We start from the raw sequence: 12057 nt of genomic DNA on the forward strand, positions 1-12057 counted from the left end.
ATTCCCTCCCGTGTCTTTCAACAGGTGCAAGGTGGGACACTCAGACTGGGGTGATCACTGAGGCCCGTCTGAAAGATTTGACACCAGCCATGCCGGTTATCTCAGTCCGAGCTGTGCCCAATGACCGTCAGGAGACCAGGAATATCTATGAATGTCCACTCTACAAGACCAAGATCAGAGGACCCACATATGTATGGACTTTGAGTCTCAAAACCAGGGAGCGACCAGCCAAATGGGTGCTGGCTGGAGTGGCCCTGCTGCTCAGTGTTTAGAGACCACAAATGAAGATTTACAGGTGGAGAGGGACATTTTATTTGGTAAAAAAGGTGTTTACTGGGGGAGTGTTCTCTGCATGTTCCTTTTGTACCAGTAGTCACCCATATATTTAATTCTGTACAGTCCCACATGCAGTGTGACATATAGAGTAACTCCTGGAGAATGCAACTCTTTAGCAGAGAAGAAGTCATTGGAGTGGAATCGGACTGCTTTCCTTTTTATTGAAAAATAATAAAATATACAGAGAAAAATGCCAAAATGTCACACACTAGATCACGGATGGAACTGATAAAAGCATGATTGAACAAATCAAAATCAACAAACAAACGATACTCTATAAGCAGGAGAAAAAAAAAAACAGTAGTGCTGCCTCATTAGAACGGCATTCAAGTGTGTTATTTTGTTACACTTGTACCTCTTACAGCATGTTATGTAGCAGTTTTAATAGTACAATAAATTACACAGGTGAAGTCATTCTGACAACATGACAACACAGCCCTTTGAGTCCCCTTCAGACACAAAAAAAAAATGACTAATCTGAGTTGGTTCTATAGAACTTTCAACATGACACAAGTCTGAACAGCATGCAGTCACATTAAAAGGATACGCATGCACAACTAGTGGTGGATGGATTACTTTGGGAAACGATCGCCTTCTCATCGCTCCACTCTTTTCCCTGTAATTATTATGCGGTGGAGTAGCTAAGTTTTTTTTATTTGTATCATTTGAATACAAAAGTGGAAAAAAATAATAATTACTGAGTGCGTTCTACTGTTACTTATGGTAGAGCTGCAGCCTGCGCCACAGAGGAGGCAAACGTAAAAGTGACCAATGACCCGATGCTGTTGCTCAAACAGATGATAATGAAGTCTTAAATGTTAAGGATCTCATGTCTGAAAGAGGCTTCGTTGTCTTTTTGCTCCTTGCTACTTCACAGTACACATGGGTGTAATAGTCAAACATTTAATTAAAAAAAGAAAAATAACAAAAAAATAAATGTTTTCTGTTGTTCATCTGTAGACTATGCACATTCTGTCAAAATTTTTCTAGTTTGGCCTTAGTTTGGTTTTCGGGGTGTGCTTTCTGTGCGTGTGCCCACTAATGTGTCTCCTAGTCGCTGTCAGACCAGTCGAGCTCCATCATGTCCATGGCAGCTTTAGCCATGTTGATCTTTGTTCCGTGTCGCACGCTGCAGCTCTTCACAGAGTTCTGATTGGACGATGCTCGCATGCTCACCTGCATCCCAGAGTGACCAACGACTCCCACTTCACCTCTAATCTTGTGTCTGATGGCCTCACTGAGGTCGCCCCTGACTCCCTGGACTACAACTCCCATGTCACTCCTGCGACCCCTGACCCCCAACTCACTTCTGACTTCATGGCCCATCACCTTCATCACTCCCAAGTCACCCATGTTCATGTCCATGTCGTCTACTCTTTCCATCTCCCCCATTTTATCAATATCTAAGGACAGCATGTCTCCTAAGCCCCCCAAACTCCCGTGGAGACCCTTGAACATGGTTGGCAGCCTTCCTCCTTCGAGCCCTCCCTCCACCCCTCTCTCCTCTAACCTGTCTCCAAGTTTTTCCATCTCCCATCCTCCCTCCTTTTCACTATCTCCCTCTGCCTCCCCAAATCCTCCCGAGTACCCTCGGACAATGGTGGTCACTCTGCTTCTCTGCATCCCTCCTCTCTCCCTATCCCCCTCCTCCCATGTCCTCTCCTCCCTCTCCACTACGCCTCCCGGGAAGCTCCTGAGTGTCACCTGTACCCGTCCTCCCTCCAGACTCCCACTATCTTTTCGTTCCTTCTGCCCCCAGCCTTTCTCCTCAATAGTTCCTTCTTCTTCCTCGTCTTCCTCTCCATACCTTCCCTGCAACCCTCGGAACATGGCATGCAGCCTCCCGCCGTCGAGCGAACCCACCCCCCTCTCCAGCACAGCACTGCTCCCCCTCTCTGTGTCTCCATTGCTGAGTGTGCGGAGGATACAGCTGACACCGGCGCTGCTGACCCCTGCACTGCTGACCCCGGTGCCGTTGGAGTCCTGAGAGTGTGAGCGGAAGAAGGAGCCCGTGGAACCGATCGACATCGGAGTGAAGAACTGATAAAACAAAGACAGAAGAGGGGAGTCTCCATCATAAAAAGGTATCTGCTAATCAAGTTTTTTTTTTTTTTAAACTAGGTCTGAGCAATTTCCACTTTATTCCACTGCTGCTTACTGGTGAGATGTTTGAGCGCTCCATGAGTAGAGAAGTTGGACTGGGAGTCATACTGGACCTCTCCATCAGCCTCTCCTCCCACAGCTTGAGCCTCCTCTCCCTCTCCTCCAGCTCCTTCTCCTTAGAGTACAGCTCCCTCTCTAACTTTCGGAGGCGCTCCAGGGTTGACTCGATTTCACACCTGTATTATGTTCATTATAAGAATGAACACAAACTAAACATTAGTCGTGACCAATTGCATACAGATTTGTGTCATTTTGCACAAAAACGTCACTGTAATCACAAAAGAACTGCCATAGTTACACATTTTGACTCAAAAAGCTCCTCAGAATGAGGAAACTTGAATGAATATTTCAGACCTATATATAGTCTATAGTATATTTTGCCATTTTCAGATAAGCCTTTAATGAAAGGCACTTTTTGAGCAGCTTCCACAGCTAATTTTAGTTTCTTTAGAGCAACTTTTTGAGTATACCACCTCATTTCCCTAAAATCTGGGACATGATGGAACATGTGAATGAGAACAGATCAATTCAACCGTCTCCTTAATTGAAAACAGTACAGAAACAGCATATCAAATGTTGAAATTGAGGATTTTTCTGGGAATAAAAAAGGTATGTTTATTGTCACAGAGTGACAAAACATTAGCTCAGTTATATATTGAATTTTTTTGTCAACAGGTCAGTATGAGGACAAAGAGCATGGAAAGACAAATCACCTTTAAAACACAGCCAACTGAGTTATTTGGTAGTTACAATGCTACCAAATACATTCAGCAGTGTGTTCATTTTATAGACTCATATGCAGTGGGTTTTATATGCCATTATGTTGTTAATAAAGATTTATTTAAATTATGAAACTCTTTAGAAACAATCCAGGTTCTGTGCAGACAATAAGCTTGCCATTCTCTTAAGCTGGCCTGTTTCAATATGGGTATATTAGCATTGTCGTTGGCTGGCTATATTAATCACACTTACTGTAGTGATTGTCCTTGCTGTACCACAGAATATTGCTCGTGTCGAGGATTTTGATAACATCAGCTGAAAATATTTCACTGCAGTACTGTCTGCTTCCACAAAAGGTCACTGTGGGAGTTGGAGAGTGACTGTCCGTGAACATGCATTCACAAACAATCAGCTCTCACAGCAGCTAAATATAGACAGAGGTTCGACGCACAGCCATACCGCCTCTGTTCCTCCCATACTTCCCTACTCATTCATCCAGCCCCTTCGCCTCCTCCTCCTCCTCCTCCACGTCCAAGTTTTTCCACCCAAACCCAAAACTTCACTCAAGAATTAATTGCCTTCGCTGCGCTCATGTTAAATATGCACAGAATCTCACACCTTCTCTCTCCTGGTCCGCTGCCCACACCCCCCACCCCCACCCCGGCTGACATCTGTCCACCCTTGTTTCTCTGCTATCCTTGTTGTTTCTCTCGCTCAGTGTTTCAGATTTCACATCGACACAATACATTTCTGTTCCTCCCTGAACTTCTCCTCGCCAACTCACATTTGATTTTCTCCCCCGCGCTGCACAACCAAACCCCTGCCCTCCTCCACCCCCCCACCCCCCACAGGAGTAGAGGAATCTCTTCCATGGACACTTTCCAGAGAGCTTAATATAGACTCAGGCAGAGTGCAGGGTCACGCATTCAACTTTTCTCCAGAGTCCACAGAGTTGCGTATATGTAACATGTATGCGTGCGGGTGCATTGGCATGTTTTGTATTATATGTATACCTGGTGTAAGGACACTTTAGTGCATTGACTTATGTTTATCTAAACAGCTGTTACACTTTCTTTGGGATGTCTGCAAGACTGTGTGTGCTTTTGTGTGTGTACCTCCACTGGTCCTTGTTATGTAGGAAAGAGTTACACTGGTCTGGTAGCCTGCTGTCATTTGCCATGGTCTCTAGGGTTGCCAGCACCTGCTTAAATTGTGGACGTTCCTGTCGGTGCATAGATGGAAGCAGGAGATAAAAACGTATTTTTATCAGCTTCACAAGTATTTCCTCTAAGTGAGCTGCATGGAACATTTCAAAATCTCATCCCCTGGCAGTTTTATCTTACCTTTGGGTCTGCTTGCCAGCATTTCCTCATCAACTCTCCAAAACTTGCTGGACAGCTTTTAGGGATGGTCAGCCTCTAGATATTCAGATGCACAAACACACACCACATATACATAAGCCTTTACTTTTACAGCAATAAAAACTTGGCTTTAAAAGGTATTTTCCTTAGATAATGAATATGTGTGTCTAAGTAAACAGTAACAGTCAAAATGACCCTAGTCACAGTCTGCTGCACACTAAGATATCAAAGTGCAGGAATGGTTCCTAAAAAGTACACATGCTCTGCTGCTACAGCTGTGGCTCAGAAGGTAACAAGCAGTGTACCTTAAAAATTTATACATTTCTGTAGCTTTTTGTCTTTACTGTCGAGAGAACAATTCAACACCCCCTAATGACAAAAATGTACTTTACATTCTGGTATGTACGTTTATAGGAAAAAAAATCTTCCATTTCACACACCAAAGGCTTCTTTCAGCACAAGTTTGTCGGAAAGCTGAAGCCTGGTTATCATCAGGTGATAACCAGGATAGGCATTTCTAACAACCATGGGTCGCCTGTCCATCACAGGGCCAACACAGAGACAAACTGCCATGCACACTCGCGCCCGTTGTAAATTTAGGAGGACCAGCGAACATATTTTCACACTGTGACACGAAGTCAGAGCGAACCTCGCACAAAAGGGCCCCAGGCAAGATTCAGAGAAAAAGTGCCAATCACTCACAACAGCGGTGCGCAGCCTACACCAACAGATAAATAGAAATAAAATGATAATGAAAATGATAAAATATAAATTGAAAAAATAAAACCACAAAATGGGGGGGTGTAATAATGGTGAAAAGAGAAAGTATTTAACTTGTTACACAGAATATAATTTTATTTGTTATTTACAATTTAGCCTATGTCCTTTTTGAATTAATTAAATGTTGAATTACAGTATCATGAATTAAATGTCCAAAGTAACTAGCTTAAACACCAGTTCTGTACCTTAGAGGAAACCTTTCTGATAAACGACACTTATCTTTGTATGTAATGCCTCTATGAGGTGGCACTTCCTGTTAGCTTGGCCGAATTTTATGCTAGCATCATGTGGCAATCCAATCGTGCTCATAGTTGGTATGTCACTATGTTTGCCAAGATTGCCATCTTAGCTTAATACGTTAGCATACTGCTATTTGCTAAGTAGCAACAATCACATGTAAATGACCGACTGCTAATCTGTATCATTAAGACTTTGAAAGAGTGATTTGATAAGATTTACAATGATGTTTTTATTTTCAATCGCATTAAAATAACCAGCTAGTTGTCCAAAATGTCAGCTTGTCATCGTGCCTTGGATCCACTGCTATTTTATCTGTTCCAAATAGCTTATCCATCTCCTCTGAATACACTGCGTTAATTATTCCAACTCCATTGCTCTGCCAGGATTTCACTGATTATTTTGTCTGCTGTCCCCCATCTGCTGCATGATTATAATTCCAACTAAACTTTTCAAAAATGTCCCTGGCACCATCAGAGCCAGCATTTAAAGTACTAAGGTAACCGGCACTGTTTGACTTTCCTTCAAATGTTTAAAAGTGGTTTTCAAACCACTTCTAAATTATTCGAAACAAATTCTAAAAATGTGTTTTTAAGAATTCCAATCTGGCTTCAAATCTGCTTACAGGATTAACTAATCCCATTTATCTTTTAACTCGGCTACTGTAGAGTAACCAGCGCTCAGTCAATTTGAAGTCGATATAGAAAAAGCCCTTAACCAAAACTAGCATGGACAGAAAATTGCGTGTTTTGTTAAACCATTTCCTAATCTGCATCGGCAACCACAACACTGAGGTAAATTGTTGTCGTATTTAAGAACCCCTGGCAGAATCAAAGATCTGTATGTACCCAGAAAGCTCCATAGTGCAGAGCAGTGAATGGAAACAGTTTTTCACTGGGGATTAATCCTAAAATATCCCCAACTCTGAGTGGATAAGAGAGCAAGTTGAAGGGTCAGGAGGAGAGGTGTAGCTATGGAGGGAAATCAGGGGGAGACTGGGAAAGAGGAAGAGAGAGACAGAGTGAGTTATTTAGGGAGAGTATTTGGAGAAGAGCCAACAGCTATGAAGGAATCATGTTCTCTTAGTTGTTTGTTGCCGACAGTGTGCTTGTGTGTGGGGCTGCGAAAAAGTGTGTAACTGAAACACTGACCCGGTATAACCATCACTTCCTGCCACCTATAAACCTCTAGAAACAAAACCTTCCATCATTGTAGTTTTTTTTTCCTCTTTCTTTTTTCTCCCCCCTCTCTCTTTCCCGTGCATTTGTAAACGCATTAGCCTGCAGAGAGTCTGGCCAGGCTCCACTGCTGTGTATCCAGGCCTTACATGAGCAGAGAACTGACATCAGGCCTAAAAATACTCAGCCTCACCAGCTCACAGTGGAAACCATGAGAGCATTGCATTGTGCCTCCAGCAGTCTGTAAGTCTGGTGGGTCTACATGCTCACAGAGGGTTCAAAACGCTGTATTAGTCTGCGTGTATGTGCAGCTTACCTCTTGTTTTTCCACCACCAGCCATGCAACCTGCAGCCCCTCGAAACCTTTGAAAGGAACCTCTCGAGTCAGCATCTCCCATAACACCTGGGGGCAGAACACTCACATTACACACAGTTTACAGGTTTCAGTACTCAGTGGTACTTTTCTGATTGCTACAAGGAAGTGCAGATGTTTGACTCCTGGCTTTATTGATATTTACACCTTGCTGCCGACTCACCACACCATAGGAGTAAGTGTCACAGGTCTCAGAGACAGGTAGGCTCTGAATAACTTCAGGAGCCATCCAAGGAAAAGTGCCCACCACCGTCATATGGGTGGTGTGCGACAGGAACTTAGACGCTCCAAAATCACAAATCTAGTGATCAAAGTCCAAACACAAAAAAAATACTGATTAAAAAAAAAACACAAAACACAAGCTGTGTTTCACATTTTTTAGAAGATGAAACACACGACTATAGCTACAAACCTTCAGGATTTTGTCCACTGTCATTACCACTGTAAATAGAGAATACAGAAACCAATCAACACTCTCAACAACAAGTAACAATGTGATATGATGAAGCTGCTACACAACTAGGATACACAGTGTGCAGAGAGCAAGTTAGAGGAACACATCAGAACAGAGTTGAGATCCCATTACCGTTTCGTGACTTAAGGTCTCTGTGAATCACTTTGACCGGAGCTTCTGCATGAAGGTAATGCATTCCTGAAAGGACATGAATGATTAGAAACCGCGGGGGGGGGAATAGATAAAACTTTATGTTGTTTTACTCTGTGATATATCTGGATGCCATTTCATTCCACAACATTTTGGTTCAGACGGCAGAAATTCACAGATTGATCTGTGTAATCAGAAGCAGTTTTGACCTCAATTATGATTAAAGCAGAAAACCGCAACGGGAAAGTCTTCCATTTAAAACTTACTTAAATATTAAAATGATCTTATGTCGAAGCCTAGTCTAGTCTTTGAGTCAGTTATTCAGCAGAATTGTAATTTAGGATGCATTTCCATCTTTCTGCTCCACTTTAATCACTGCAGCTGCATCACACAAGCTCACAGACGCACTTAGGCTTCAGTCTCTGCCAGCTCATGACTATTCTGGACAAACCTTAATATGTGCTAATGTTAGGATGTACCTGCCCTATCATTTCCCCAAATGACAAGTTAGGTACATCGATTTTAGTTGACCCAGATGTATTGATCACAAGTGTGTAAGTTACAAATGTGAAGCTGCTAAAGCAACCTTTTTCCTGACTTTGATGATGAATTAGATAAAAGCTCGCGGTTTAAAAAATTCTCTTTGAGATAAAGTAAAAAAAGATGCAAAAAAAAATGTATATTCACTGCTATGTGATAAAGCTAATCTAATCGAGGACAGAGCAGACCACTGATTAATTCTGATAAATACTAATGGCGCAATTTTTTCTTTTTTAATCTATTTACCTAAAACTTAAAAATGTAAATATTTTACTTTCCTTTCATTTTCCACCACAATCATGAGCAAGATGCATATGCTATACTATCAGGTAAACATTACAGGGGGATATTAGGGGGAACTTCAAACTGTTTTGCTCTTACTTTTTAATAATTTCTCTTTAGTAGTTAAGCGTTCACTAAAGTTAAGAAATAAATTAAATAATAATGTTATATCTGTGTTTTCCATTAAGACTAGGAAATTTGACTTGTGATTGGTGTTATTTAATTTTTTCCCCAGTCAGCACTTCTTAACGTCCATCAAACAAAACACAGAGGAATGACTGACAGTGAAGTCCACAGTTTCTGGATCCGGTTTGTGATGGATCCCTTTTCTGTTGTATAAAATAACGACAGTGTATAGAATTTATGTTTGAAAATGATCATTCCTTCAAGGGTACCTTTGGCTATCTGTATGGCCCACGTCATGATCTGCTCCATGTCCATCTCCTCACTCTGCTCACTGGAAAGGTACTCATAGAGAGACCCTCCACTTGCGTATTCTGTGAGGTAACACACACACACAGACAAACACACACACAGAAGTAGAGGTAAGAATAAGTGAAAGGATTAAAAACACAAATCATGTGTGCCTGTGCACAGCTCCACATTCTGTAATTAGACAATGAAAAATGAGCAGAGCGATTAATAAAACCACCCATAAAGCTGAACTAAAGGCATAAATCAATTCAGAATCTTTCCGAACTGACAGTACACAGATTCTATAAGAACCTTTAATGTCTCCCGTTTTCCTGTAATCTGACAGATCAACAAGTGAGAGACAGAGGATATTGTCCTTTCAACAGAGTAGAAATGGAAGTTAAAGTCTGAATGTTACTGAGAGCAAAATCCACCTCTGGAGCCACATCTAATCAGTGTCTACCGTAGGTTTTTTTTTATTTATTTTTAGCGAGCAGTGGACCTGGACTCAGCTGCAGCAAGAATTGTTGCTCGATAAGTCTGTAGTGGTGTGTCAGTGCTTTATCTTAATCACACAACCCCATCCAGGATTACAACCTCCTCCAAACATGCTGGTCTCAGTTACAAATGTCCTGCCAGGAGGAACAGCAGGAACCAGTGTTTAGCGTGTGCTCTGATAGTTAAACACCGAGCGGCCATCGAAGCACGTGCATGTGTCAGTGAGGTTCTTCATCTTGGATCAAATACACATTAGAAAAACTAATACATACATACAAGCTTGTGTAGTTTTACATGACAAGACACTGTGACCTTATCCTAAATCATTTGCATCTCAACTTAAACCTTGCCCTGACAATCAGCTGATGGCACAAACTTTTTGTGTTTTGTGTTAAGTAAAGTGTTACATTTGAGTTCAGGTATCATTCTACACTGTCAATCCCTCCTTTTAAGTTTTATGTTCTTGTGAGGACATCTGAAAAGAAACATGAACCTCACAATAGCACACACACACACGCACACTCACACATGGGATCTGACCTGTGACAATGCCATAGTTGGGAGATTCCAGCACAGCTCCATAAAACTGAATGATGTTCTTATGACTCAGTACACTTAGAATCTCGGCCTGGATGAGGGAGAAAAAAAAAAGGGACAAACTGAGAAAGATAAACACTTTCATTAGAAGAAGCACAACCTTTAAGGGGAAAAAAATGATTACTTAATGTTTAAGCTTGTGTTTTCCAGTTTCAAAGTCATTTGTGACAGTGTCATTAGGAGGGCTGAACTTCTCCAAACAGAGATTTCCCACACTGCAGTGACAAACACGCCATTAATCAGCGCTGACACACACTGCACATTTTGCGAAGCAACACTATAAGTACCCATCAGTCACAACAAATCACGTAAATTCCGCAATTGTTCTCAAAATCTTTTCTCAAATTGCTTAGCACGCCCGTGCGTGTGTGCTCTTAGAAAAGAAGAGTTGCTGAAAAAGATGCGGAAAAGACCCACAAAGATTCGGTGCTCTCGAGACCCATCTAATTGCACTGATCCATCTATCCACACGCACACGTCTGCAGCCCCTGCATGTGTGTGATTGTGAGAAAAGTGAGTCACTCCACGAATCAAAACCTCTTCCTAGTGTGTTTTTTGATAGTTCAGCCATGTGCATGAAATTTGCCTGTAATGTACGTGTGTATTTTACAGACTACAGTATAAGTTGTTTAAAATCCGCCGCCACAACCGAAACAGTGCTTTATTCTTCCACAGTTTCCTGAGACGGGGTTGTGAGCGTCTATTGTACCACCCCTGCTTTTAAGTCACCGTCTGGGTCACACTGATAGAAGCCCACAGCCCAGCCTCAAATGACCAAAGAACCTAACATACAAAGGGAGGATAACGGGGAGGTCAGGGATAAGCAAAAGTGCTCCATCTACCAAAGAGTGGGAGGAGGAGAAGTATGTTTAAGATAAACAAATGTTCCATGGCAGGCAACAGAGGAGTGGGACGAGTGAGGGAGGGAGAGGGCTTTAGATCTAACGGGAATCGAGGAAATCAAATCAAAATGGATGCTTGCAGAAATCCAGACTTTTAATGTACCACAAAAAAAGAGCTCATAAGTAATGTAATCTCTGCATACCAGGATTATGCTTCTTTGTCTCTACTCCAGAGATGAATAAGTGTCCTGGTGTGTATGTGGTTGTGTGTTTCCCCTTTACCTCTTTGTCGATCTTCAGAAGTTTCTTCACAGCCACTTCCTTATCTTGGGATATCCAGAGCGCTCTATAGACGCTCCCAAAGCTGCCTCCTCCACAGTTCTCATAGAAGAGCAAGTCCTCATGCTTTATCTGCACAAACGACGAGCCACGGGACGACATGGCATACTGACTCACCCACACTCAAACGCATACACGCGCACACACACACACGCGCACACACACACAAACCCCAAAAAAGCGTTTGCGTTCAAGTCAGATCTACTGTGTACAAGTCCCAAATCAGCACAGAGAGCTCGGGATGAGGACTAAAGAAAGGCACAGTAGGTTCCACCGCAGGGTCGGAGGGGATGTTGTCAGTCAGCTGAACAGATCGCCAGGGAGAAGAAACCAGAAAGTGCTGGAAAGAGAGAGAGAAGTCCCCCCCCCCCCCCCCCCGTGCATCAGGAAAAGTCGACTGTCACTGCCTGTCGAGGTGTAACTACGCCTGATAGTGGTGATCCAGTGCAACTACAACACTGAGTGCAAGCTTACACACACACACACACACACACACACACACACACACAAGCTTAAGGATAAAGCAGATGGAAGTGAGTATGTATAAGACTGTAGTCAGTGTGTGCGGTGTTCCTGTATCAGACACACGGCTCAAATATGGTCACTGGCATCCAGGGCATTCCGTCTTCCTGGATAACTGTTGCTATATAAAGCTCCCCATAGACCACACACACGCACCCATGCACAGAGACACACACACACACACGCACTGTTCTGGCCTATAGTGTGTCAGACATACTAAATCATTTAGCAAACGAGTTTCCCGTCACAGATACCTTAATCTGTCCCTCAC

At 42.6% G+C, this 12057-nt stretch overlaps 2 protein-coding genes across 2 annotated transcripts in view; one reads left to right on the forward strand and one right to left on the reverse strand.

The window, feature by feature from the left end:
• Nucleotides 1–781, forward strand: part of dnah9l (dynein, axonemal, heavy polypeptide 9 like) — a 30615-nt gene extending 29834 nt beyond the window's left edge. The window contains exon 89 of the mRNA XM_072363822.1: nt 25–781. Coding sequence (XP_072219923.1) covers nt 25–272 — 248 coding nt within the window. The 3' untranslated portion in view covers nt 273–781. The remainder of the gene's footprint in view (nt 1–24) is intronic.
• Nucleotides 478–11631, reverse strand: LOC140268833 (uncharacterized). The gene is made up of 11 exons (XM_072363823.1): nt 11208–11631; nt 10027–10114; nt 8970–9071; nt 7735–7800; nt 7561–7589; nt 7312–7449; nt 7092–7178; nt 4563–4637; nt 4335–4441; nt 2495–2675; nt 478–2376 (listed from the first exon to the last, which is right to left on the reverse strand). The coding sequence occupies exons 1-11, from the start codon at nt 11364–11366 to the stop codon at nt 1387–1389; spliced, it is 2022 nt and encodes a 673-aa protein (XP_072219924.1). The 5' UTR covers nt 11367–11631; the 3' UTR covers nt 478–1386.
• Between the last annotated feature and the right edge of the window lie 426 nt (nt 11632–12057).

Source organism: Leuresthes tenuis, unplaced genomic scaffold (assembly GCF_036924035.1).
Source record: "Leuresthes tenuis unplaced genomic scaffold, fLeuTen1.0.hap1 SCAF_14, whole genome shotgun sequence".
NCBI classification, from domain to species: Eukaryota; Metazoa; Chordata; class Actinopteri; order Atheriniformes; family Atherinopsidae; genus Leuresthes; species Leuresthes tenuis.